Genomic DNA, 26897 nt, shown 5'->3' on the forward strand with positions numbered 1-26897 from the left:
GTAATATGTAGTAGTAGTAGTAGTAGTAGTAGTAGTAGTAGTAGTAGTAGTAGTAGAAGTAGTAGCAGCAGTAGTAGTAGTAGTTGTAGTAGTAGTAGTAGTAGTAATAGTAAAGTAGAAGTTCTAGCAGTAGCAGTATTAGTCTTTCAGTATTAAATTATAAAGACGGTAGATTGCCCACATTCAGCTTGGCTGGCACGGTCATGTCGGTTTTCCTCGGGGGTCCAACATATAAAAACATTAGCATAGACATATACATGTATAAGGTTGACAGAACCAAGTATGAATGTTTAAAGCAGAATATAAACAACCTTACTATAAACATTAATTACGGAAATAAAAGTAATCAGCTCAGAACATAGGAAGACGAAAAAAAATAGATAACAAACCGTAAAAAACTTGTAGATTTTAAAACATGGTTTAATAATACGAATTCAAGCAGCAAACCTAATTCATTGTTCGAGGGAGGGGGTAACGTTTCGGGGGAAGGGGGATATCAATCCGAACTTCAATCGTGCAATCTGTCATGTTTTGCAATGCAGCAATGCTGCGAATGTTGGACGATGCTGTTTTGAGCGCATTCGCGTCCTTGCAAAACCTCATGAATACTAGGTTTAAAGATGAAACAAACATTGAAGTTATTCCCAATTATTTTAGATCTAATCAATATTCTGTGATATCATAAATATACAGTAGATGTGACAATTTCATGTCCCCACGTTCCTTTTTTAACGTTATTACATTAAATCAATATTTTTTTACTTCATATTTTGATAAGTGTTTCTAAAATATATATCCATTGTGAAAAAAAAGTTGCAGCAATAACTATCTCACACATTAAATCAGTTATCATTCAATTTCTTACTGTGGACAAAATATGAAAAATTATTATTTCATATAATAAAATTAGTAGGTATTAGCTCATGGCATATTCATCTGGACATTCATGGAACTGTTTCACCGAAATGATGCAAAACTTCGAAATGTAGATTTCTATTTACATCGAATCATATAAATAATTTATATAAAATAAGGTGCCGTGGCCTAGTGGTCTAGGGTACCCAACTGCACCAGGAAAGTCAAGGGTTCGATTCCCGGCACGTCCTTTGACCAAGGTATTTCTATCTACATCGCTGTGTTATCTCTCATCAAATAAATGAAAATGCTTTATGCATTATTGATACCAACGTGTTCACGTGTTTAATAAAAAGAAACTACTATTATGTGCGCTTTGATTAATCAAAATTACTGTTGCACTCTTCCCCCATAAAATGTGTAAAAGCACTGATGGCTGCACATGCATATATTCATACATGTACACAGAGATGGCCATTTTGTTCTTAACCATGTTGATTGTAGCATTTTGTTTTTCTCTTTACTTGGTTGTCCATGTTTGTCATAATTCAGAATTAATCGATTTTAATCATCCGAATACACGATTTCGGGTGGTGCGGGTGGTTTTCAGGAGTATTCTGTTCTCCCCCGCGAACGCGAGGAAATTCGTGAACATTCGAAGCAACCGAAACCATCCGAATCAGGCCATATTCGGGCAGAATCGGTCCGAATTTAATCCGAAGAATTCGATTTTGATGTATCCCTAGTTTAAGATTCCACAATAATCTTGAGCTTGCTAACCATTGCTATCAAGAAGCATTGCTGTTGGTGGTATGTCATCTCCCTCCTTGGATGAGTGTATTCCCGAATCTGCTCCCAAACTCTGCGTTACGTAAACAAAGAAACATTCACATTGAATTAGAAATGGGATTATCAATGCTTCTATGCATATACTCAGAGAAGGATATGTAATTAATAAAGGCAGATTATATCGTGTTTCACAGTGAACTTGACACCGTTCAGATATAAATGACCCTGAGCTGAACGAGATTTTGACCAGCAGACGTTACATTAAAAACCTTTAAAAATTCCCCTATAGTAAAACCATTATCTATTTTTTTCCTGGCACAACAGTCGCCATTGGCTAAGCAGGCTTTGTCGAAGAATTTATCGGTGGTACACCGAGTGTGCTTTCCTCTAACCCTGCTAAAATATTTATCTGTAACACATTTCCGAAGCTTTTCACAAATTCTGGGGCCAGCAAATACATAAAGTAATAATCCTCTCCCAATGAAAAATGACAAAAAAATTATGAATTTGAAAATCTACTTAAATCAGCTGAAAATCTGATATCATTTCAATTCCCATCAGCTACAGAAGACCGTCATTGTAGATTACATTTATTGCTTATAAGAATTTCAATGCAAGGTCTATATCATTCGTGATAATTTGATTAAGGGTACAGGAGATTTAGTCATAATTGTTTAACACCAAACAGTTTTGAGGTATCTGTATGTTATTTGCCACCCAATATGGAAACAGGTAATCAGATTTAAATAAGAAACGATTTTCAATGCTTATTTGCATACGAAACTTACATTTAAACAAGTGGAACGCCTCTGGCAGTCTCGCCTGCATTACGCGATTTGATATACCAACAGTAATGACTTTGAAAACAGCTATTAAATAATTACTCATGAAAGAAAACATTCAGATGATGATCAAATACTATGTCCATTTACCCAACATGACCTTTGAACATGATCATGTGACCTGACATCAGACATGTGCAAAACAACTCGATTACCCTTATGTCTATGTTTCATGAACTACATGTGTAGATCCAGAAACTTTCTAAGTTATGATGCCAATTCAAAAAAAAAAAAACACAGCCAAAGTTCATTGACCCTAAATGACCTTTGATTTTGGTCATGTGACCTGAAACAAACACAAGATATTCAAAAATACATGGTTACTCTTATGTCCCAAGTTTCCATGACCTAGATTTATAAACTTTAAAGTTATGATGACAATTCCACAAATATCCCCAACATTATCAAAGTTTGTTGACCCTAAATGACAATTGATTTTTGTCATGTGACCTGAAATACACACAAAATATTCAGGGATACATGGTTACTCTTATGTCCCAAGTTTCCATGAATTAGATTTATAAACTTTTAAAGTTATGATGACAATTCCACAAATACCCCCAACAATATCAAAGTTCGTTGACCCTAAATGACATTTGATTTTGGTAATGTGACCTGAAACACACACAAAATATTCAGGGATACATGGTTACTCTTATGTCCCAAGTTTCTATGAACTAGATCTATAAATTTTTAAAGTTATGATGACAATTCCACAAATACCCCCAACATTACTAAAGTTCGTTGACCCTAAATGACCTTTGACCTTAGTCATGTGCCTTGAAAATCGCACAGGATGTTGAAGGATACATAATTGCTCTTATGTCTAAGTTTGATCAACTAGATCCATAAAATTTTAAAGTTATGATGATTCCACAAATACATGGTCAAAGTTCGTTGACCCTAAGTGACCTTTGACCTTTGACTTCATGTGACCTGAAACTTCAGCAGAATCTTCAATGATACATATATCACCCTTATGTCTATGTTTCATGAACTAGGGCCATATACTTTCGAAGTTATGACGACATTTCAAAAACTTAACCTTGGTTAAGATTTCGTTTTTTATTCCCCCAACATGGTCTAAGTTCATTGACCCTAAATGATCTTTGACCTTGATCATGTGACCTGAAACTCAGGCAGGATGTTTAGTAATACTTGATTACCCTTATGTCTAAGTTTCATGAACTAGGTTTACATACTTTCTAAGTTACGATGACATTCCAAAAACTTAATCTTGGTTAAGATTTCAATGTTGACGACGCCGCCGCCGCCGCAGCCGCCGTCGCCGTCGGATAAGCGGCGCCTATAGTCTCGCTCTGCTATGCAGGTGAGACAAACACTCAGTATAACATAATATATGACTATTTGATTTCCAATAATATTCTTAGCATAGCACAATTCGGTTCTCAGTCAGGCAAATCTAGTTTCGGCTTTCGGTTTTTCAACTGATGTTTGGTTAAACGCTATCATGGCTATAGATAATACGTCTATTTTATAAAAATATTGGTTTAAGTGATTTGTCTTTAGCATGGTTTGATTCGTATTTAACCAACAGAAAGGAATATGTTGGGATGAAGATGCTAAATCAAATTATTGATATATTTCCCTTGGAGTTCCACAAGGATCTATATTAGGTCCCTTACTTTTTTTTATTCATATTGATGATATGTTAAAAGTTTGGAATAATGCAAAGATAAAAATGTATGCTGATAATACTACCCTATATGTAAAACCTTAGAATGACTTTGACGCTATCGCTAAGTGGATTAAGTTAAATAAGCTATATGCTTAAATGTTGATAAAAAGGTATATATCATCTTTAGAAGAAAAGATTTAACGCATTAAAAATGTATATATTGCGATTTATATTAAGTATGAAAGTATTGAAATTGTAAAGTGTAATAGATGTAAATGTCTTGGTGGAGTTATTAATGATAAATTGTTATGGTGCAACCATGTAGACTATGTACGTAGAAAAGCAAGTTGCAGGACTTGCCATGCTCAGAAGAGTAAAACCATATGTTGATAAAGCATCAATGAATTTATCAGATTTATGTCTCATTCAAACACAAATGAATTACTGTTGTGAAATTTTTGGGGGGATAGATATCAAGGTCAAATTGATAAGCTGACGGAATTGGGAAAAGGGCAGCAAGACTTATTTCAAACTGTAATATATACACCCGCTCTAATGAAATGTTTACTCGTTAAAGATGGTTGCTTATATATTAATACATTTCTTCATGACTAATCATCAAATTGTTTCAAAAATATTTTCAAAGAAATTTCTAAAGTCCATAATGTGAATACTCGACAAAGTGCTCATCGTGATTAAGTTAAAGGTAAATATCGTACAGATTATCATAAAAATGCTTTATGTTATGATTGCTGCGCTCTATGGAATACACTCTTAAAAATACCTAGTCAATTGACAAAAAAATCGTCAAAACGTGGTCTTATTTGACAAACTTTGAATTTGTCAAATAAATTAGTCATGCAAGCAGATTTCCATGACAAATTGAATTCGTAAGTATTGGGAAAAGATTTGTCATTAGACAAATTTTAATTCGTAATGAAAAGTGGTCTTATTTGACGAATTTTCATTTTGATTCGTCATGCTAAGAAATCAGTTTGTCATGCATGGAAATTAATTCGTAATGTATGAAAAACGTTTTGTCATACAAGAAAATTAATTTGTCATGAAGCAATGCACGGAAACTCACTGTACGACGAATCGTTCATTCGCTGACAACAAAGTTGTCATAGCAAATATTTACAGTTTTACTAGAGCTGTATAGACCTAACTGTTGCACATGTAAGTTAGAACTCTAGATCTAACTGTTAGATTCTAGATAACTTAATAATGTGTGTGATCTGAAATGCAAGACTAGATTCTAACTTATCTAGGCCTAGATCTTACTTAGAATTCTAGACTCTATCAAATAAAAAAAAGGATAGACCCTAGATCTAGAGGTCGAGGCCTACACTCCACGCAGACTAGGACCTAGCCTGTTAGGTCTAGCTACGAATACGAGTAGGTAATGAAGTGGAACTTTGTGTACGTTAGATTCTAAGTTTGATCTAAGTCATGTAAGTTAGATCTAGGTCTAACGTTAGATCAGATCTACATCACCTAGTTAGAGTTCTATAGATTATGTAGACTAGTCTAACGTTAGACCTAGAGCTAGATCTATAACTCTAACGTTAGATAGGAGTCTAACGTTAGATCTAGAGAGAGAAAAATGAAGCTAGACTAGGCCTCACTAGTCCGACGGCATCAGAACACGCTAGAAGAAGAACGGGTTCAGACTCAGAACATCAAACTTCTTTGCATAGTCCATACTAGGCACAGCTCTAACGTTAGATCTAACGTTAGGTCTAGAGATCTATTTACAATTCGAATAAACCCTTTGTGGATTGCTATGGCATAACAGTTAACGTTAGAGGCTACCGGTAGGCATATGCCGGCCTATGAACACAGACCGTATAAAGCGGCCAGGCGATACTTCTAACTTACAGCCTAACTACAGTCTACATGTGCAACAGTTAGGTCGATACGGTACAACTCTATAACTGTCAATACTTGAGTGAAAATTAAAAATTAAGTTGTGCATCTCCCCAAAAGGTGTTAAGAATGTTAAAACCCTAAATACACTACTCAAAAAAAGTTAAGGACCACTTTTTAAAACGTACATAAAGATTTTATACAAGGTGTTTTATTTCTGGAAATACCTCAGTACAACTGTCCTAAATGTCCTTAAACACGCTGTAATCAATTTCACGCATGGGTGGTTTCAGTTGTTGCACAATGTCTCTCGCATCACTGCACATCCTGAAAAGTGGGCCCCGAGGGGTATCAGCTACCGACATGAAGTGGTAAAAACGAATGTCTGAGTGTCTTTCAGGCAGTTCAGTAACGAGTGTGACCACCTCCTGCAGCAATAACGGCTTCACAGCGCTGTCTCATGGAGCTGATGAGGCGATTGATGTCTCTGACGTCCAGTGCATCCCATGCAGCCTCCAGAGCCACACCCAGCTGCTGCAGTCCAAGTGGATGGGCTTCGAGCTGCTCGAGACTCCTCCCCATCATGTCCCAGACGTGCTCTATCGGGTTTAAGTCCGGGGACCTCGCTGGCCACTCCATACGCTCAATCCCCTGGCCCTCAAGGAACTCGGTCACCACCCTAGCTCGGTGGGCACGGGCATTGTCATCCATGAAAATGATGTTTTGTCCCACATTTTCTGCAAATGGCACCACTATAGGTTCAAGGACCTCATCCCTGTACCTCACTCCTGTCATTGCTCCCCCTGGGACCACGTAGAGACGAGTACGGTTGGCGTAGGTGATGCCTCCCCACACCATGACGCTGCCTCCCCCATAACGGTCATGTTCTGCAATACAGGGGTCTGCAAATCTCTCTCCTGGTCGCCTCCAGACTCTCGAACGTCCATCATTGTGGTCAAGGGAAAATCTGCTCTCATCTGTGAACAGAACTCTACGCCATTGCTGTCTGGTCCATCTGACATGCTCCCGGGCCCAGTTGAGACGAATTCTTCTGTGAGCAGGGGTGAGTGGGACACACTGAGCTGGCCGTCTGGCATGCATATTGGCTCTGTGAAGTCGGTTACGGATTGTTTGAGTGGAAACAATCACTCCAGTTGCTGCAGCGAAGTCATTGTTGAGGCGGCGTGCACTGTGAAAGCGGTTGCGGAGGCTGAGATTCGTCAAGTAGCGATCATCTCTAGGGGTTGTCGAAACTGGTCGGCCACTGCGGGGTCTCTCGGAGTATAGCCCTGTCTCTCGGTGTCTTTGATTTGCTCTGCTAATGACACTGTGTGACACGCCCATCATTCTGGCTACTCTTCGCTGACTGAGGCCAGCTTCCAGCATCCCTAGGGCTCTGGCTACATCTGTTTCACTTAGGTGGTGTCTTGGCATTGCTGTTGTAGGCAAGTTGGAAGCTGGCCTCAGTCAGCGAAGAGTAGCCAGAATGATGGGCGTGTCACACAGTGTCATTAGCAGAGCAAATCAAAGACACCGAGAGACAGGGCTATACTCCGAGAGACCCCGCAGTGGCCGACCAGTTTCGACAACCCCTAGAGATGATCGCTACTTGACGAATCTCAGCCTCCGCAACCGCTTTCACAGTGCACGCCGCCTCAACAATGACTTCGCTGCAGCAACTGGAGTGATTGTTTCCACTCAAACAATCCGTAACCGACTTCACAGAGCCAATATGCATGCCAGACGGCCAGCTCAGTGTGTCCCACTCACCCCTGCTCACAGAAGAATTCGTCTCAACTGGGCCCGGGAGCATGTCAGATGGACCAGACAGCAATGGCGTAGAGTTCTGTTCACAGATGAGAGCAGATTTTCCCTTGACCACAATGATGGACGTTCGAGAGTCTGGAGGCGACCAGGAGAGAGATTTGCAGACCCCTGTATTGCAGAACATGACCGTTATGGGGGAGGCAGCGTCATGGTGTGGGGAGGCATCACCTACGCCAACCGTACTCGTCTCTACGTGGTCCCAGGGGGGGCAATGACAGGAGTGAGGTACAGGGATGAGGTCCTTGAACCTATAGTGGTGCCATTTGCAGAAAATGTGGGACAAAACATCATTTTCATGGATGACAATGCCCGTGCCCACCGAGCTAGGGTGGTGACCGAGTTCCTTGAGGGCCAGGGGATTGAGCGTATGGAGTGGCCAGCGAGGTCCCCGGACTTAAACCCGATAGAGCACGTCTGGGACATGATGAGGAGGAGTCTCGAGCAGCTCGAAGCCCATCCACTTGGACTGCAGCAGCTGGGTGTGGCTCTGGAGGCTGCATGGGATGCACTGGACGTCAGAGACATCAATCGCCTCATCAGCTCCATGAGACAGCGCTGTGAAGCCGTTATTGCTGCAGGAGGTGGTCACATTCGTTACTGAACTGCCTGAAAGACACTCAGACATTCGTTTTTACCACTTCATGTCGGTAGCTGATACCCCTCGGGGCCCACTTTTCAGGATGTGCAGTGATGCGAGAGACATTGTGCAACAACTGAAACCACCCATGCGTGAAATTGATTACAGCGTGTTTAAGGACATTTAGGACAGTTGTACTGAGGTATTTCCAGAAATAAAACACCTTGTATAAAATCTTTATGTACGTTTTAAAAAGTGGTCCTTAATTTTTTTTGAGTAGTGTAATTTCAAACTCTCGGTAAAAAGACATTTCCTCAATCTTGCCGAGGCCGATCTACTGGGAAATAATACCAATTCCCTCTTCAGGACTGGTGCTTATAACTATTATATCTATTTTCTATATTGGTTAATCCATTCTTTATGTATTATTTGATATAAAGTTGTTGTCCCTTTATATTTTACCAATAAATTATGACCTGATGATTGTGTATTATCATCATTGATTGTTTTTATTGTATATAGTTGTATTGTTTATTATCCTGGGCCTCAGGGAAGATCAATTTTTGTTGAATGAGCTACCCTGGTGAAATATGAATGAATAAATAAATATTGTTCTTAAAAGACCAACAGAACTAGTGATTTTAATTAAAATCTGTTCCTCAAAAAGTGGCTAAAGTAATGGATGATCGCAAGAAATGAAAGCTCCCTTTAGAATGTATCAAGAATGAATGCGTTTTGGGGCGATATCTTTCCATATATTCTAATTAAATTTAAACTTTGAAAAGTAGGGGCTGGTACTTGCCTGATTGATATTTCCATTTCTTGGCTTCAACGGAAACAGGTATCTCTTAATGTTTTTCTTAACCTTAGTGTCTAACTTGGCAGTCTTATTCATCCAGAAGGTAACAAGTCTGGAAACTTCGTCATCTTGCTCTCCAATATCTACGCACAATGACATACTAGTATCCTTTAAAAATGAAATAAAGAAAGAATAGTAAGTATTCTGAAACAGTGGAATTTTGAATAAATGGGGCGCTCAGAGTTTAGTCTCTTAAATTCCTCCATTTCACAGCGGGAAGCCTAGCTTTGACTTTGTGATCATCATCCGAAATAAGAGTTTTATTCATGAACAGCAGTTGATCCAGAATTGACCAGTAGGGTGGACCATAGTGCCCTCTTTTTTCTTCAAGAATTCAGAGACAAACCAAACAAATCTGTTTCGACCTTTTGGGGAGTACTTTCTCATAAAAGCTTATATTACAAGAACGAAACAAAAAACAAGTCATCCCAACAATCACCATCTCCACCCACCCCCCCCCCTCCCCCGCCACTAGAGGCCTATTTCTCACACATTCATCTTCTGTTGTTTTTCCTTAAAACATGCAAAATTTTCAAACTTTTCATTATTTTAGTAGTGACTTTCCAAATGAATGAAATATATCATGGGATGCTAGATGAGATTCCCAATCATTTTTATTCCCATCAGCAGCAAAAATGTGAACAATGTAAATTGAAATTATGGTTGATAAACAAGAATTTCAGAGCATGGTTTGTCATTTGTAAAAATTACATTACGATTATTTTTTATTCAGCCGAACTTTTCTGAAATACGAGAGATGTTTGGTGTATCTATAAACTATTCACCACCCTATAAGCCCCAGTAGTTCTTAATGTTATTGGCAATTTTACAAATATCCATACGAAACAACCCTTGTTCATGAGGAAAAAAATAAAACATGACCATTATTGCTACGAACATGAGACCGATAAGTGCGGGTGCCATCACACAGCCTTGCTTCACGCCAAAAGTTTACAATGAATATCGGTTTTATTTAATAACCCAGATATTTAGTTTCGACTTACAGGCAGACCCCCGGTGCTGCGACTTATCAAACTTTCCTGCATTCCTCTCTTCGAGTATCCTGCCATCATACCATCTAAGATGATTTGAGAGATAGAGTTGCGCATGGCTGTTCTCTCAGTTGGCTTCTTTCTCAGTTCGTTTTCTAAGACGGAAGCTAGTGGAGTACTAGTATAGGCCACCATGCTACTAGTCAGAGATGACGTCATGCTAGCTTGCGTGTGAGATTGATACGCGTTGCCTAGACGACTCTACGGATATGAAAGAGAGGTTTTCAGTTGCAAGATATTAACATGGGGATAACCTCCATAATTTGAGTCAAACCATGTGCCTAAACCTACAACACTTCATGTAACTAGACAATGAATGCAAGCCTTGTAAAATCCTAAGAATAGCATATGTTAGATAACATAATTTAGCCGAGTTTCTTATAATGATCTCACTTAACCAAGCATGAAATTAAATACGAATGTATGTTAAAGAGAATCTTGATCTATATCCATCCTTCACACCCGTTGATCATTTTCATGAAACGATAAATCAGTGGATTCCTTTAATCATCTGTTATAAGCTGCAGATATCATTGCATCTGGTTGGCTCACAACGAATAATTCAGTAAAACTCACTGACAAGGAGATTCTTGACACACTCGCCTAATGACACTATTCTTTTTAGTACTAAAACATAAGATATGAATAGGCCAATATGTCTTGGATTTGAAAATATAACGAAGTTTCCACTTCGGAAGTGGAAACTTCACAACTTTTGAATCATGGATATGTTTAACCTGTTGAATGACTCTATTTCCTTGATAGGTTGGTATCTGGGATTCATCTGTGATATCTCTCAAGCCTGGTTTGGTAATAAGGATTTCGCACTCGTCTCTGTCTCGGGCATCGAGGATTTGATCCAGATCATCAAGAATCATATGAACGAATGCCAAATCAGGATCTTGCAAAGGCGTGGGCTAAGAACAGATATTTCATTAATAATCGAAATAATTCTCTAGTAAATAAATCAATCATATACATTTGCCTTGATATTCCCAAGTAAGAATATATACATGTATGTTTATCCACTTATCCACAATGTCCACAGACATTAAAATCACAACTACTCAGCCAATATAGCTGTATACCTTTATCATTTCATCTGTTTATGAAGGTGCTTAATTTGTAGCAGTGGCGGATCCAAGATGGAGAGAAAGTGGTGCACCTCTCTATATTTTATGAATAATTAATTAGCCCTATGGGTAAATCTAAGACAATCTCCGCCTTCTCCATTTTATGCTCTGTGTGTCCCTCCACTGTTGTAATGTTCGCTAAAGTCTAGAACATAAGTAAATGTCATTTTGTTCAAATGTGTTTTCTTCAATATTTCAAACGACAACATATTTTTGGTTTTCTTTTATTGTGAGTACGGAGTAGTACCTGTGGTGAACCTAAGCGAGCTTCAGCCATGTGGTTGTGCATTGAGCTATATAGTGTTTCGTATTCTACAAAAATAGATGTTACAAAATACATCTCAGGTGAATATTTTCAATAAATTCAGTAAGGCCTCATTCTCGTGTATTACAATTGTATTTTAATAGTAGTAGTGGTAATAGTAGACGTGATGTCAGTAGTAGCAGCAGCAGCAGTAATAGTAGTATTAGAAGTAGTAATATTTGTAGTAGTATTCGGTAGTCTATAGTAGTAGTAGTAGTAGTCAGTGGCGTACCTAGGATTTTCCACAGGGGGGGCAAAATCGGCCGCCAAAAAATTTGACAAGCAAAAAAAAAAAAAAAAAAAAAGGTCTTCAATAAAAACATTTAGGTTTTCGTACCAGACAAAAAATTTGACAAGCAAAAAAAAAAAAAAAAAAAAAAAAAAAAAAAAAATGGTCTTCAAGTTCGTCAGGGGGGCAAAAAAGGTCTTTTGTATGGGTTGTGGCTCGTCAGGGGGGGCAGAGTGTCCCCTCTGCCCCCCCCCCCGTAGGTACGCTAGTGGTAGTAGTAGTAGTAGTAGTAGTAGTAGATGTTGTTGTTTTGTTGGTGTTGTTGTTGTAGCAGCCATAATAGTAGCAGGTGTAGTATTAGCAGCAGCAGTAGTAGTAGTAGTCGTAGTAGTAGTAGTAGTAGTAGCAGTAGCAGTAGTAGTTGCAGCAGCAGTAGCAGCAGCAGCAGTAGTAGTAGTAGTAGTAGTAGTTGCAGCAGTAGTAGCAGCAGCAGCAGTAGTAGGTAGTAGTAGTAGTAGTAGTAGTAGTAGTAGTAGTAGTAGTAGTAGTAGTAGTAGTAATATCAGCAGCAGCAGGTATAGTAGTATTTCCTCTGTGTGCCATAGGGTGGTTTAGTTCAACTAACCATGAATGATGACTGAACAGTTATACTGGGTTCAATATGTGACTGGTCATTCTCATAAGGTTCCTTCCGTTTCGATAACACCGCGACGATGACCTTTTTCATAGCATCTTCACTTTCTTCGGTTGCAGAGCGTAGATCATCAAGGAAAACCTGTCCTACCAGTGGTAGCGCGGGCCTTGGCGCAGCTTCATCCATCAAAACCTGAAAAAGAAACAGGACATGAATAAGTTGGCAAGATATTCGCCCAGATATCAAGGCGTATATTTTTCAAGGTCGAATATATTTTACAGGTCAAAAATATTGTACTGTGAGGGAGAAATGATTTTGGCGTGATTCATCTTGTTTTACTTACGATAATAGTTCTGAACATAATAGGGCATGCACATCTAACGCTAAAATGGAAATGTTCTCTTATTTTGCAATTGTCTGTGATGTATAATATTGAACTTGGCAAAAATGCAAAAATAGAGTCTTTTGTAATTTTCTTATACGAATATCGAATGATCTAATAATCCACACTTCAACATGACATCTCTGTATTCCTGAAACATCAAATGAGTCCATGATTATCACCGAATTTGATAATGCTATTTTGTCCAAAGAAAATTGTAGAGCTAGAAAACAATACCTAGCTATCAAAATGATATCAACCGCCATTACAGAAAGCTGTTAGACTTACTATGTCTTTATTGCCGTCCTTTGGATAAAAGTCGACAACGTCAGAACTAGCCTCGATGGCTGAAATCGGTCTGCTGTCATTTGAAATCTCAACTCCTACATTGCTTCCTTTCGACTGAAAATAACATTATTTATGATTATTAACGAATATAGACATGTAGCGGTCTTCCTAAAATCGCCAATCGATGTTGCTGGAAAAAAAATCATAATTAACTGAATAAAGACGTAGGAAATATAATCTTACCTCATCCGCAAAAATGGTGTACCTAATTATGAAACTCCAAGTCTGTCAAATATTTGGATACATATCTCATAGGCCTAACTAAATTTAACGCTTAAATATCTGTCTTGGACCTCCCTAGCTTACCCCCCTCCCCCTTCTTCCTGATGTTTCGCTTTCATTACTCAAGTCCCAATTTTTACACATGTACAAACAGATGGCGGTTGAAGACCCTTTTGATTTGATATCTTGTATTTTCAACAAACTATGCGACATGATATGGTTTTGTGTATACAATCTCAATACAAATCGTGTTTCAGCCGAATGCCATAAATGTTTGGGGTTTTTCAGCATAATTCATAGTGTGAAAATTATTTAGTTGTCATATTGAACACCAAAAACAAATAATAACATTCTAATATTTGGAAAATACAGTTTCTTTCTTCTTCTTTTTACAAGTATGACATTTTTGTAAATTAAGTTTTAAGGTGATCTTGGGTGAAGATTATATCAAATAATCAGATTCATCAGAACAAAATACTAATCTAAAAAAAGACATCCTAAACGGACAAGCATTTTAACGTTAAGGCTGGTGTTATGGTTCTAGGCATGCCCCCTTAATGAATACGTGATGGGATAACTGATGAGTTCATCTTCCCCACTTCTGTACTTTATTACATGAAATTATAAAACGTTTCGTCCAAGAATGCAAATATAATTGACTTTACCGAATCATTATTCATATAACATAATAATAATTGCTGCTTATTTTGTTGTAATGGAGACCTAGTTTACACGTCTATATGAAAGTAAAGTAATAATTATGATTTCATCCAATAAGGGACCGTAAAGACATGACATCAACTGTCCAGTTATTGCACATAGCTGTGCAAAATGGACACAATTCGCCATGTTGTAGTTGTGTCCAAGCCGTTTGACGTGCTAATTGATATACATAAATTAATCTAAAAAGGAAAAAAAAAGAAATCACCTTTTTCAAAACAGATATAATACTACAAGTTGTTCATTGTGTATATGATGGTATGCATATAAAGAATTTCATCAATTATACCTAGACCTTAGATTTCAACACGCAAAATTCGTACCGTTATTTGAGTGAAACGTAATTAGAATTCACCTCCGGAGTAGAATTTGAATTCGTTATTGTGATTAGCGTTCGTGATTCTAGTTTGTCTTCACACGTGCTAAAAATTCGTCATTAGCCTTCTTTGTCACTGGAATCATTCAAATTACGATTGTTTTTACCGCGTTAAAGGGAGGTTAGACACATACCGCCTCCGCTCTGGAATTCGAATTCAAATCAAACTGTTCGAGTGAGCGTGTGAAAGATCCGATGATTCTAAAGACGACTTGCAATCATCAATACAATGACGATTCAAGATTCACGTGTGAAAAGGCGCCCTTTGTCATTTGTAACAGATTTAGATGAAATTTTCAGAGCTTTACATACTGTAGTTATGTAAACTCCATTCCAGCCTTGAGTACTATATATTTATATTCTTCATAACAAACTGATTAGTGTATCAATTTATGTTTACGATATATGTAGAAATTTGTGAAATGGAAGAAAATAAATGTTTATTTGAACTTACATGTTTCCAGCTGTCCTTACAGACCTTGACGTCTCCTGCATCATAACTAATCATTGGCTCTGGAGGACGTTTACTCGCTTGTTCGGATTTCGGCTGCGTTGAATGTAATCATTATATAGTTCAATCATTTTAATAATTATAATGTATATACGTAAGAAAGGCCAAACAATGGCTGATAAAAACATAAGTATTTTACGGGGTTTTTTTATATTTATTTCCTAGCGTGGAGTGGATAGCCTACTAAGTGTGACATGACATTTTTTTCTGACTCGTTCCCACTAGTTACCAGCTTGTTCCTTCTACTTGTATCTCAAGGGAGCTAGTTATTAAGTCGATGGTACGAGTTACAAAAAAATAAAAATAAACATGTCGTGTAACCTATAAGAGGCTCCGTAGCTGATTTATAATGGAGTCAAAACAAGAAGTCTAGAATTATAATTAAAAAAAAAGTTAGATACATTATGACGTTAAACGACAGCAGTAAGTAAATCATCGCCTGCTGACCATACAATGTAACAAAACTAATGTTTAAAGATTATCAGGAAAAGCATTGTCATAAATTACGGGCCATTGTAGACATGGTAGACCAAATTTTGTGATACATTGAAATATGATTCGGTGCTCAAAAGAGATAATTTGCAAACCGGGGTTTTAAAACTGTCCTCGCTTGGCCTAGAACCATACAATTGGTTGTTAAAAAATACTCCCGAGAGATTAAACGTAACACCAAAAAGTGTCAACCAAATGTGTTATAACACCCACGGGTGTTGAAATAACGCCAAAATTCTAACACCGGAGTAAAATAACTGATTTTGTAATCTATGTACACCAATTGACACCAAGGTTTTTTGCTATGTGTGCATTTGTTTATTTAGTATAATTACTCTTACCGTTGATGTAGACCTTGACATCAAACGAATGGGCAAATGAAAGTGCAGCGAACCTGTATATGAAACGAAAAAAAAATCAATGCATTCATCTACTTGCTTTCCTTTTTACAGAACTTCTATAACGTTTGATAGGAAAAATTTAATAAAAAGTCAACTTGAAATTTAAATTCAACTTATATATGTATAAATATATATATATGTGTGTGTGTGAGGATGTGTGTGTGTGTAGTTATATATATATATATATATATATATACAAAAAAATCAAAGACACACATGTGACATGCGGAGTGATAAAAAACACAAAGCTTGTCTAAACTGATCCCTATATAAATTGAAAAAAGTTATAAAGAAAAAATAACAGGGATCCTTTATTTATCAATATACATACTGCTCACGCTGACTGCATACCTTGTGCGATAATAACGTCGGAAAATTAACTGCTATATTGATGACGTTGACCTTATAGTTGTTTGTTATTATTCAAATGAATTTGTTGTTAGGGTGGACTCGACCTTGGAAGACATTACAAATCAGAAATATTAATCAGAAAGTTCAGGGGTTGCTTCTATAGCAAAACTTTCAAAATGCAGTTTTATAATTCATGTTTGAATGATACCAAGCAAGACCTTTACGATGATTGTTTAACTGTTGTTTTTTTTTTAACAAAGCAATCCCTCTATGATGTTTTAGTACTTACCTTTTTTTTTGCGTTTATGATTCATGTATAGTAAGGCAACACATAAAACAATAAACAAAATAATGGATAATAATATCATCAGAGCAAGGAACACACGAGCTGAACTTGTAGAAGATGTGACTACAGGAGATATCTCAGTTGACATGGTAGATGATGATTCTGAAAAAAAGAAGTATAAGAGTAGTCACATACCATCTTGAATTTATCCCAGATTTATACTGGTCTAGAATATTAAAGTAGAGAGGAAGAGTCCTTGTCTAGGGCCCTGGGAACGCATTTTACAGGGGGTGCTGGCAAGCGAAAAGGGGACACGAGAAATTTAACAAGAAAAAAATATAAATATAGATAAGGGTTTCACAACAAAATGGAGATCATTTGGTTTATATTACTTTGGCACACCTTACAGAATTCCAGGGGTTGCTGCCTATGGAGAATATCACCCCAGCACCCCCGCCTCCCATGGCCATGTTTGTCCTTGGTAACTTCAATATACTCAGTACTGTCATATACGCATCAATCATTCATCCTTGTAAATTCATGACAGTGTCGACCCAGTTATACCCATACAAAAAAAACTTCTATTCTTCATCACTTGATTGCCTATATATCTTTAACACAATGCAAAAACATGATCTCTACTATACCAGTGGCGGATCCAGGGGGTGGCGCAGGGGGCGCCCCCCCCCCCCTAATATTTGAGCGGGAAGGCGCCGCTCAAAAAAAATAAAAGAAAAGTAACAGAAAGAAAAGGCGCTGCTTGAAAAAATAGAAATAAAGGAAAGAAAAGAAAAGGCGCCGCTTAAAAAATTATACACTGATATAATATTAGCAACAGTAAGGAAAGACTATCCCCCAGCAAAGCACAATCATATCATCTTCCTTATCTTTTCTTTTAACTACCCTTTTCCCAACAACTTCGCCGGTTAAAAATAATCAGCAGTGCGCTGCCTGCATATATTTGGCGCCAATCAAGAATAATCAGCACCACCTTAATCTAAATCGGCGCCGGACAAGAATAATCAGCGCCATTTGGTTATAAATCGGCGCCAGTCAAGAAAAATCGGCACTGCCAGAGTCTTAACAGGCGCCGATCAAGGATAATCTGCGCCACCTAAATCGGCACCATATAAAAATAATCGGCGCCATCTGGTTATAAATCGGCGCCGGTAAAGAAAAATCGTTGCTGCCTGGGTTCTTAACCGGCGCCGATCAAGGATAATCAGCGCCACCTAAATCTAAATCGGAGCCGGACAAGAATAATCAGCGCCATCCGGTTATAAATCGGCGCTGCCAGAGTCTTAACCGGCGCCGATCAAGAATAATCAGCTCCACCTAAATCTAAATCGGCGCCGGGCAAGAATAAAAGGCGCCATCTGGTTATAAATCGGCGCCGGTAAAGAAAAATCGGCGCTGCCTGAGTTCGTAACCGGCGCCGATAAAGGATAATCAGCGCCACCTATATCTAAATCGGGGCTGGTCAAGAATAATCAGCGCCATCTGGTTATAAATCGGCGCTGCCTGAGTCTTAACCGGCGCCGATCAGGAATAATCAGCTCCACCTAAATCTAAATCGGCGACGGACAAGAATAATCAGCACCACCTGGTTAAAAATCGGCGCCAGTCAAGAATAATCGGCGCCTCCTGGTTCTAAATCGGCGCCAGTCGATTATGAATTGCCGCTGCCTGAATCTTACGTGACGTCGGTAAAAATAATCAGCACTACTTGTTCTAAATCGGCGTCGGTCAAGAATAATCAGCGTCCCCTGGTTCCAATAAATAGGTGCCGGTAAAATAATGAAGAAGGGCCTATTGCCAACCAAATCTAGATCGGCGCCGGTCAAGAATGATCAGCGGCACCTGGTTATACGCTTTATTGTTGAATGGTCATAACAAAGCTTATCGTATGCCCTTACAGAGTGGACTGGGGCGGGGCAGTTGCCCACAGATGTCATGAAATCTTTAATTTATTTAAAAATCCCAGAATCATACAAAAGCGGAGAGCAAATCCTTTAATTTTAATCTTATTTTCCAATGCTTTAATAAAAAAATTTCAGTCACTTTTCTTCTTTACACTTATATGGCCTTTAGTGTAAGATAGCTACAATAGTGTTTTATGAAGATGATTCGATATTTTAGTCCAAAACTTTGCTTAAACCCATTGCTAGTACCGGGGGTGTATAATTACGCAACCATTCGTATATTGAGATAGAGCTACACAACTCGTCCTTTATTTAAAATCGTGCTCAAATTATCCGCTTCTCAGATTGGAATATAAAAATTTTCAGCTCGCGCTTCGCGCTCGCATCATTTCTGTTGCAAAACCCCATACTCTTCATGATTAAAATAACTCCCGCTTCGATTTGCAATAATCTTTTGCTGGATATAATCTTGTTCTTTATTACAAACGTCCATTAAACTGTCATTTTTTTCAGATCGAAATATCAAAATTTTAAACTCGCGCTTCGCGCTCGCATCTATTGTTTTTTTTTAAGATATCCATCTTAATCATTGGTACCAAAAATGCATAGAATATCAAGCGTTCTGGTCAGAATATAAAAAAATTTCAGCTCGCCCTCGGCACTCGCATTATCTGTGTAGTGAGATATGTATCCTCCTCATGAGTTACTACAAACAGTCCTAAACAGGCACCTTTTTCCTGTTTTCATGTCAGTATACTAAAAAAATTCAAATTTGTTGGTGAGATATGTGTCTCTATCTCATGAGTCATATAAATATATATATATGCATATGTGTGTGTGTGTTTGTGTGAGTTTGTTAGTTTTGTGTGATGTCGAGCGCCTTTGGAAAGTTGATTCATGATTTCGCCCCCCAAATCTGAAAAAAGGATAGACGCCCCTGTGTGTGTATATATATATATATATGTATATATATATATAAATGTGTGAAGTTATACATGTACTACAGCTTTCGCAACTCTTTTATCTAATATTGTGAGAAAGAAATGGATGAAGAGAACAATGGTAGGCGTTTAATGACAGTTTAATGAACGTTTGTAATAAAGAACAAGATTATATCCAGCAAAAGATTATTGCAAATCGAAGCGGGAGTTCTTTTGACGCTTAGAACTGAAAACGGGACATTCTATTCACCTATTTAATCATGAAAAGTATGGGGGTTTTGCTACAGCAATGATGTGAGCGCGAAGCGCGAGCTGAAATTTTTTATATTCCAATCTGAAAAGCGAAGAATTTGATTTTAGCTACGCCTACCTTTGTTCTCTTCATCCATTTCTTTCTCACAATATATATATATATATACATATAGTAAAAAAAACTTGTATCTCTATTAATATACAAAAGTATTGGCCTCATCGCAATAAAAGGGTTAATACACGAAATTTGAAATCGCACATAACATGCATAATTGTGTGTTACTTTTTGCTTGTTTCTTTCTTTAATAAGTTTTTCAATCTCTCTCTATATATGTTTTAGAAAGATTATATGTTTAAATTGATGTATATTTTCTGTTATAATGAGATATGAAGTGGACTTCAGGGAATGGTCGTACGCAGCAAAGGGGAAGGGGGGGGGCAAATTCGCGATCTGCTGTTGTGAAAAACAATTTTTTTCCCTTAACATTTCATGAAAACTATGAAAACTGTGCAAATGTGAGATGTCCACCAAATGCATGAGTCTTGCCCCCCCCCCCCCCCGGAAATATTATCTGCGTGTGGTCATGCAAAATGGCATGACTGGAAATCCTACATTTTGAAAAGAGCATTTGACAGGGTCAGACTTTACCCCTTTTTTAACATTTTCTTTTATGGCGCAGGTGAAGTGCAAAAATATGTGCGCTGCTCGGCAGTGCGCCCGCCCCCACCCCCCCCCCCCCCTTTCGCCAAAAGCTGGATCCGCCTATGTCTACATTAATACTACATTTCTTACACTGGAAATTAATCTACAAGTGGTGGGGGTGGGAACAAGTCCAGATTAGATTGACAATAATGTATTTTGCTTTTTCAGTTTTGTATTTCTTTTGAAGGGGGGGGGGTCATCAAAAAATCAAAGCAAGCGAGAATGCAACTAACCAGGCATGTAGTAGACGCATACTGTTTTATTATTCATGCTATCTACACTCCTATCCTTCGCCTTGCAGACAAGGGTGACGTTTTCAGCAAACTTTGTCAGATCGAGAGAGAATGATCGATAGGTCACCTGACCCACGTCCCACGTGATCACTGGAGGCTTTGGAAACCCGGATGCAGAGCATTCCAAGGATGGAATGTTTGAACCATTGATGAAACAGCTACACTCACCATCTTCAGTGTCCTGACAGTGGCTCACATCAACATCTATTGACAAGTATGATCAAATAAATTGTTATTGTCATTAGTTATCATTATTATAATCATAATTATTATCATCATCATCTTCTTCATCATTATTATTATTATTATCATTATCATTATTATTATCATTATCATCATCATTATAACTATTACTATTATCATTATTATAAGTAGTAGTAGTTAGTATTATTATCATTATTATCACCATAGGGTCATCATTCTTCTTATTATTGATATTTATTCGGGATAATCAAACATATTATCAACATAGATATATAAACAATAGGATAATGAAGTTAACATGGATGCCAAGAAATGAAAAAGATTGATTTATATTATAACCCGAATGTCTTTATTACCGAATTATTTATTCGTTTGGCAAAGAAAATCATAAAAACAGTGCATTTCAGTATAAACAATTTAAATTTCAACCATTGGAAAGCCAGGGACAGAAAGCCTCCTGTCAAAATTCCAATGGTTGATTTACAACATGTATTAACTACATGTACACTCTAAAAAGGGAGTGCTTATTAAGCTCTTAAGTAACTGCCCTTCGGAGTGCTGATTTTTTCTAGTTCGGATTTAAACGAGAAAAATCAGCGCTCCAAAGTGCAGTCACTATACATACGCTCCTTAAGAGCTAAATTAGCACTTCAGTTTTTAGAGTGTAAACAATCATAAAGTACTAGTAATGTAAATGGGTGTAACATGCGACATGACAAATCGAAAACGATATGTGATATAGATAATATACCTATATGAGCGAAATAAAGACTGACCTAATGCAAGTGAAGGAAAGATAAGTGATAACCGTACCCCCTTCCTAGGTTAGGAACACTAATTTCAAATTCCAGGACACAGAAAAAAAAAAAGTTGAAACATTCTGCAATCAGACCTACTAGAGACATTTTTTAATAAAGACTTCCTAAAACCCTATGTATAGCAATATAAACAAAATAATGCGTATTCATCAAATAATATTAGTAGTAAATGAAAATGAATGGAATTGAGAAGAAAACTAAAAGTAAAAAGGGAGAGAAAAGGGAGACAGTTGGAGAGAGAGAGAATAAAGGGAAAAGAAAAAGTGAAACAGGCAAAGAAAGAGGAAGTACATCCATTATTTCAATTAGTATAATCATACTTAAAATCAGACTTAAGATTTATATACAATGCCATTGCATTAATTCATTCATTTTGTTTTTCATTTATTTACTTACTTTTTCCTTTTTTATTTAATCAAGGCATGTAGCCCTGTCAGAAATCAGACTATTGTATTTTGTATAAATAATGTAGCACACCCAATGAACTTCTTAAACAATAGACTGTCACCAGTGGCGTACCTAGGATTTTCCACAAGGGGGGGCAAAACCATCCGCCAAAAATTTTGACAAGCTAAAAAAAAGGTCTTCAATCACAAATAAAGGATTTCGTACCAGAAAATAAATTGACAAGCAAAAAAAAACAACAAAGGTCTTCAAGCTCGTCAGGGGGGCAAAAAAGGTCTTCAAGCTCATCAGGGGGGCAGGGATACGTCCTGTGCATTGGTTGTGACTCGTCAGGGGGGCAGACTGCCCCCCCCCCCCCCCCCGCCTTTGCGTGTGACTTGGCGGTAACGGTTTTTCGTAACTGCAGGTTTCCCGCATTGACGGTATCTCGCTCGTATCTCACACGCAGTTGCCGGAAAAAGCGCATGCACGCAAGTCTGATCTGCACGCAGAAAAGTTTTCAACGTGCTCAAAACATTGTTGCAGGAAAGTTGCGACTAGGATGTCCTAATTTTGGGCCCTTTTGGGAACAATTTTGAAAGATATAGACAAGGACATTTGGCAAATCTTCAAGAAGAAAGTGATTTATCCACACTTTACCGCACCCGACCAAGGTGAGGTAAATGGGCACTGGCAGGAATTACTTCAAAAACGGCTGCAAGGCTAAAAGCCAACTAGGGGTATATTGATAATAATCACCAAAGTCTTTTGGAAGCCCTTACAGAGGTGTTATATCAATTTGATATACGATAAACAAGAACTGTTTATTGTTGTTATTATCATTATTATTGTGATTACCATTATAAGATGGTAATTTTGAAACGCTCTTGGGTTGAAAAATTTCATTTCGGACATTTTGCGGAATTTCCGAGATTTTTTTTCTATTTGGTCATTTTTACTAAATATAACGTAAAACAAATTTTCAGGTACCTTCTGTGAAATGAAACATTGTGCAATTTAGTTAATTACACATTTTCCCGAAATTTTGCGGGAAAATCGCCGGTATTTAAATCTTTTACCTGACTTTTTTCATTAAAAATCATCAAGAAAGAATTTTCAAGTAAATGTGAAAGTCATACACAATTAATGGATATTGAAAATTCTTTACGGAAAATATTATGTAAAATGTTTAGAAATTTGCAGAAATTTTTGCAAACTTTTACCAAAAAAATCTACATAATTCTTTTATCAAATACATTACTGATGAGTTTTGAAGTGATGCTGTGAAATTGTAGCATTGTGAAACTTCTTATTAAAATATATCGAAATTTAGCCGAAACTTCGAATAAAAATGTTGAAGATATTTCAGTTTTCAAAAAGTATCACCTATGAATTTTCAAGTATTCTGTGAAATGAACACCCACTGACATTGTGACAATTCTTGCTTGAAACTTAATTGAAATCTTGAAAAAGAAAATTCCGGGCAGTACAAAGAATTTTTACAAAGATTTTTCATAAAAAAACATCAAACTGTCGAGTAAAAATTTGCTGCTGTGAAAATTAAGGCGCCTTTCATTGCGCAATTTTGGAAAGCCAATTTTGGTAAAATCGTCTGAAATTTTTGAGCAGTTTAAGGCGTTTACGTGCTCCAAACTTCTTTCCTTATTTACCGTATTGCATTATCACCATCAGTATAATCATCACGATTGTCATCACCACATTAATAATCACATTTAGTAAAGGTCAAAATTTATTTCCATGATGTATATGATCAAGATTATCAAATAGATCATATCTAAATGATTCATTTCATACAACTAGCCGACACTGAATGAAAAATCATGACAGACCACCTAATTCGTCCTCATGACGAATTAAAATCTAGTTATTAATTATGATTATTATTAGTAGTAGTAGTAGTAGTAGTAATTGTAGCACTGTTATTATTGCTATTATTATCATCACTATTATCATGATCATTATCTTCATCATTATCATCATTATAAATGATAATGATAATATGACTAGAAGATTCCAAAAACAAGAGGTCTGTTAATACCATAACTCACCTGTCACGTATAACTGTGTGATGTCGCTTTCTACAGTGTTAAATGTTTGACTAACAATTTTACAAGAATAATTTCCAGCGTCGCTCTTCGTAACATCAGGGATAACAAGAGATGATGCATCGATGACTAAATACCTATCATGTCCTACTTTTCCATTTGTTGTGTTGGAGTAGACTGTAGCTCCGTTTTTTCTCCAGTAGAGTGAGAGGATGTTTTCAGAGGCTAAATCTTCGAGTTGGCATGGGAGGGTTGCCCTATCCCCGTAAGATGTGGTTATAACTGAATTAAAAACAAACAATATTTATGCATGTCATTTCAAATAATATGCACAAACTCGATATGGGACCATATGTTCCATTTATAATTGCATTTGTGTTGACTTTCAAATATGCATATACAGTGGCGTACAGATGGAGGTCCTTGGGGGAGCTCCCCCCCCCCCCCCCTCCTAAAAGAAACAATAATAAAAATAAATGAAATAAAATAAAATAGAATAAAAAAATAATAGTAATAATAATTTTCACATTAAACAATAAAAAGAGAAAAGGAAAGGAAGGGTGAAATATGATTCTATTTTCTGAATATTATGTCAAAATATATCACAAAATTTGATAAAATAAAAATGTCAAAACTTTCTGCTTGCTCGCTTTGCTGATTCCCTTTCAAATTCAAATTCAAATTCAAATTTATTTATTTCATTTCCATCAATTGTACATACATGAATTGTATACCATATATAAACATAAATATTTGAATACGTTGCAAAAAAAGAAAATAATGATACATATGTTGTGAAAAAAAAAACACTTAGACAATTTGGGAAACACATTGTAGGTTTTAAATAAGTATACTATTTTTCAATAGAAATTAAATTAAGATGGAAATGGAGGGACCCACTAAAAAGCAATGCTTGTACAATGTGGGCCCCTCAAAAAATAGATAACACAAATAACAAAATAGCAAAGTATAAATACAGATAATCAAATGAGAAAAAAATAAATAACTGAGAGGGAAATACTCACAAAATAAATACAAAGTTATCAAAAATATACACTTAGATAAAGGACAAAACAACCCGTCCTAAAAATATCCACCCTTCCCCACCACACCCCCCCCCCCCAGAAAAGAGAAGGGAAAAAAAAAGGGGGGAGAATGCCCTGAGAAGATGGATGGGTGTTGCTGTATGTAGATAGAACACATGCCGTCGTGGACTCAAGCAAACTGGATTCAATGATGTGTATAAAAGGAGAAAAAGTATATAAAATAACCTGGAAAGAATATAAATCAGTATAGAGTATAGTTGTTTCCAGGTGTATTTTTCAGATCATTACATTTCAATTAAAACTCATTTTAAAACAAAATCGATGGCTGAGAGCTGTCACTGACTAATCAGAAATATTGCCCTATCTTTGCGCATGAAGTTCACACTGAAAATATTAAAAAGGCTATAGCTTGGAAGGAGAGGAATTTGAGTACATAGAATACTGAATTCATTTTATCATTCATCTGCAAAATAGTCTTAACATGCATGGCATACATCGAATAAATGAATACAACCATATGACTGGGATACTTGGCACTTAATAGACGGAGTCCTGAATTATATACCCCCTTCATTATCTTGTAATTGGAAATGATAATTTTGTTAAGAGTACCTTGTAATCCATAGGAAGAGGGAACGCTGGTCAGTACAGAAATGATAAGTGCTACGTGAAAGCAATCCATCTTCGGTTAGACATCTGGGAAAATGACATATAATTAAACAAAGGGAAAACAATTGATAGTATTTTTATAGTAAAAAAATGTATAATTCCTAACAATAAAAAAAAACTAAAGAAAATGTGAGTGATGGACATCATTGACTGCCTCAACTGCATGCCAATGAGTCGTGCATAAATGACTGTTGTCATAAGCTAAACTTTAAAATGTCATAACTTATTTTACATCCGATTTTGATGAAAATTTCAGCATCACGCTGTAGTTTGATTCTCCTCTATTTATTAAAATCAACATTTTCACGGGTGGACTTGACCTTTAAATCTATCCACAGCTGTGTAAAAAAAAAAAAGGTGTTCTCATATACCTCTCCAGCCAGGGGTCAAGGGACAGATCTATAACCCCACCCCCCCCCCCCCCCCGCAGTGTCACATCCACCCTCTCCCCCACATCAATGATCTTCCTCTGACGACCACCATATGTATTTACACAATTTGATTTGATTTGATTTATTGATTTTACAACCACCCCAGTCCTATATACAGTGAAAAATCAACAATATATTGATTTCCTCTCTTACACGCACTGCTTTCACATTTAGAATGAAAAGGTTACTATATATATGGTTCCATGAAAACTTACGTGAATAACGTACCCCGCTGCGAGAAGAATATTATTCCAGATCTCACAAGAATACAGGAGTCATGCACCAACTAGCGTTTCATTTTGTAAATACTTCTTTTACCAAATTAAAACGTGCCAGTTTTCTTATTTCAAAATCCGAATTATCTCTTAATAGTCGACCTGCTCTGGCGCAGTAACATCAAGTCCTCAAGTCTAACCACGGAGGAGTTCAGTTTAATAGCAAACACGATATTCATGTACAGTGTACACAAT

At 37.0% G+C, this 26897-nt stretch overlaps 1 protein-coding gene across 2 annotated transcripts; it reads right to left on the minus strand.

Annotated features, from left to right (window-relative positions):
- LOC129271280 (uncharacterized) lies at positions 1 to 26897 on the minus strand. Of its 2 annotated transcripts, none has more exons than XM_064106640.1 (13): positions 26656 to 26897; positions 25940 to 26023; positions 24285 to 24563; positions 20750 to 21013; positions 16702 to 16860; positions 16002 to 16054; positions 15112 to 15204; positions 13280 to 13393; positions 12601 to 12801; positions 11047 to 11226; positions 10262 to 10510; positions 9201 to 9365; positions 1 to 1717 (listed from the first exon to the last, which is right to left on the minus strand). In XM_064106640.1, exons 2-13 carry the CDS (start codon positions 26007 to 26009, stop codon positions 1631 to 1633), a joined length of 1914 nt encoding a protein of 637 aa, XP_063962710.1. In that variant the 5' UTR covers positions 26010 to 26023; positions 26656 to 26897; the 3' UTR covers positions 1 to 1630. The 2 variants fall into 2 exon arrangements, with proteins under 2 accessions (XP_063962710.1, XP_063962709.1); XM_064106639.1 differs by having other exon boundaries at positions 26643 to 26897.

This window comes from Lytechinus pictus, chromosome 11 (assembly GCF_037042905.1).
Source record: "Lytechinus pictus isolate F3 Inbred chromosome 11, Lp3.0, whole genome shotgun sequence".
NCBI lineage: Eukaryota > Metazoa > Echinodermata > Echinoidea > Temnopleuroida > Toxopneustidae > Lytechinus > Lytechinus pictus.

Excerpts from the sequence above, each read along its gene's own strand:
- LOC129271280 (XM_064106640.1), bottom strand. The coding sequence starts at position 26,009 with ATGGATTGCTTTCACGTAGCACTTATCATTTCTGTACTGACCAGCGTT. Across the intron at positions 10,511-11,046 it reads GAAATAGAGTCATTCAACAG|AGTCGTCTAGGCAACGCGTA; the intron begins GTTAAACATATC and ends TCATATCCGTAG. Across the intron at positions 1,718-9,200 it reads GAAATGGAAATATCAATCAG|AGTTTGGGAGCAGATTCGGG; the intron begins GCAAGTACCAGC and ends TACGTAACGCAG.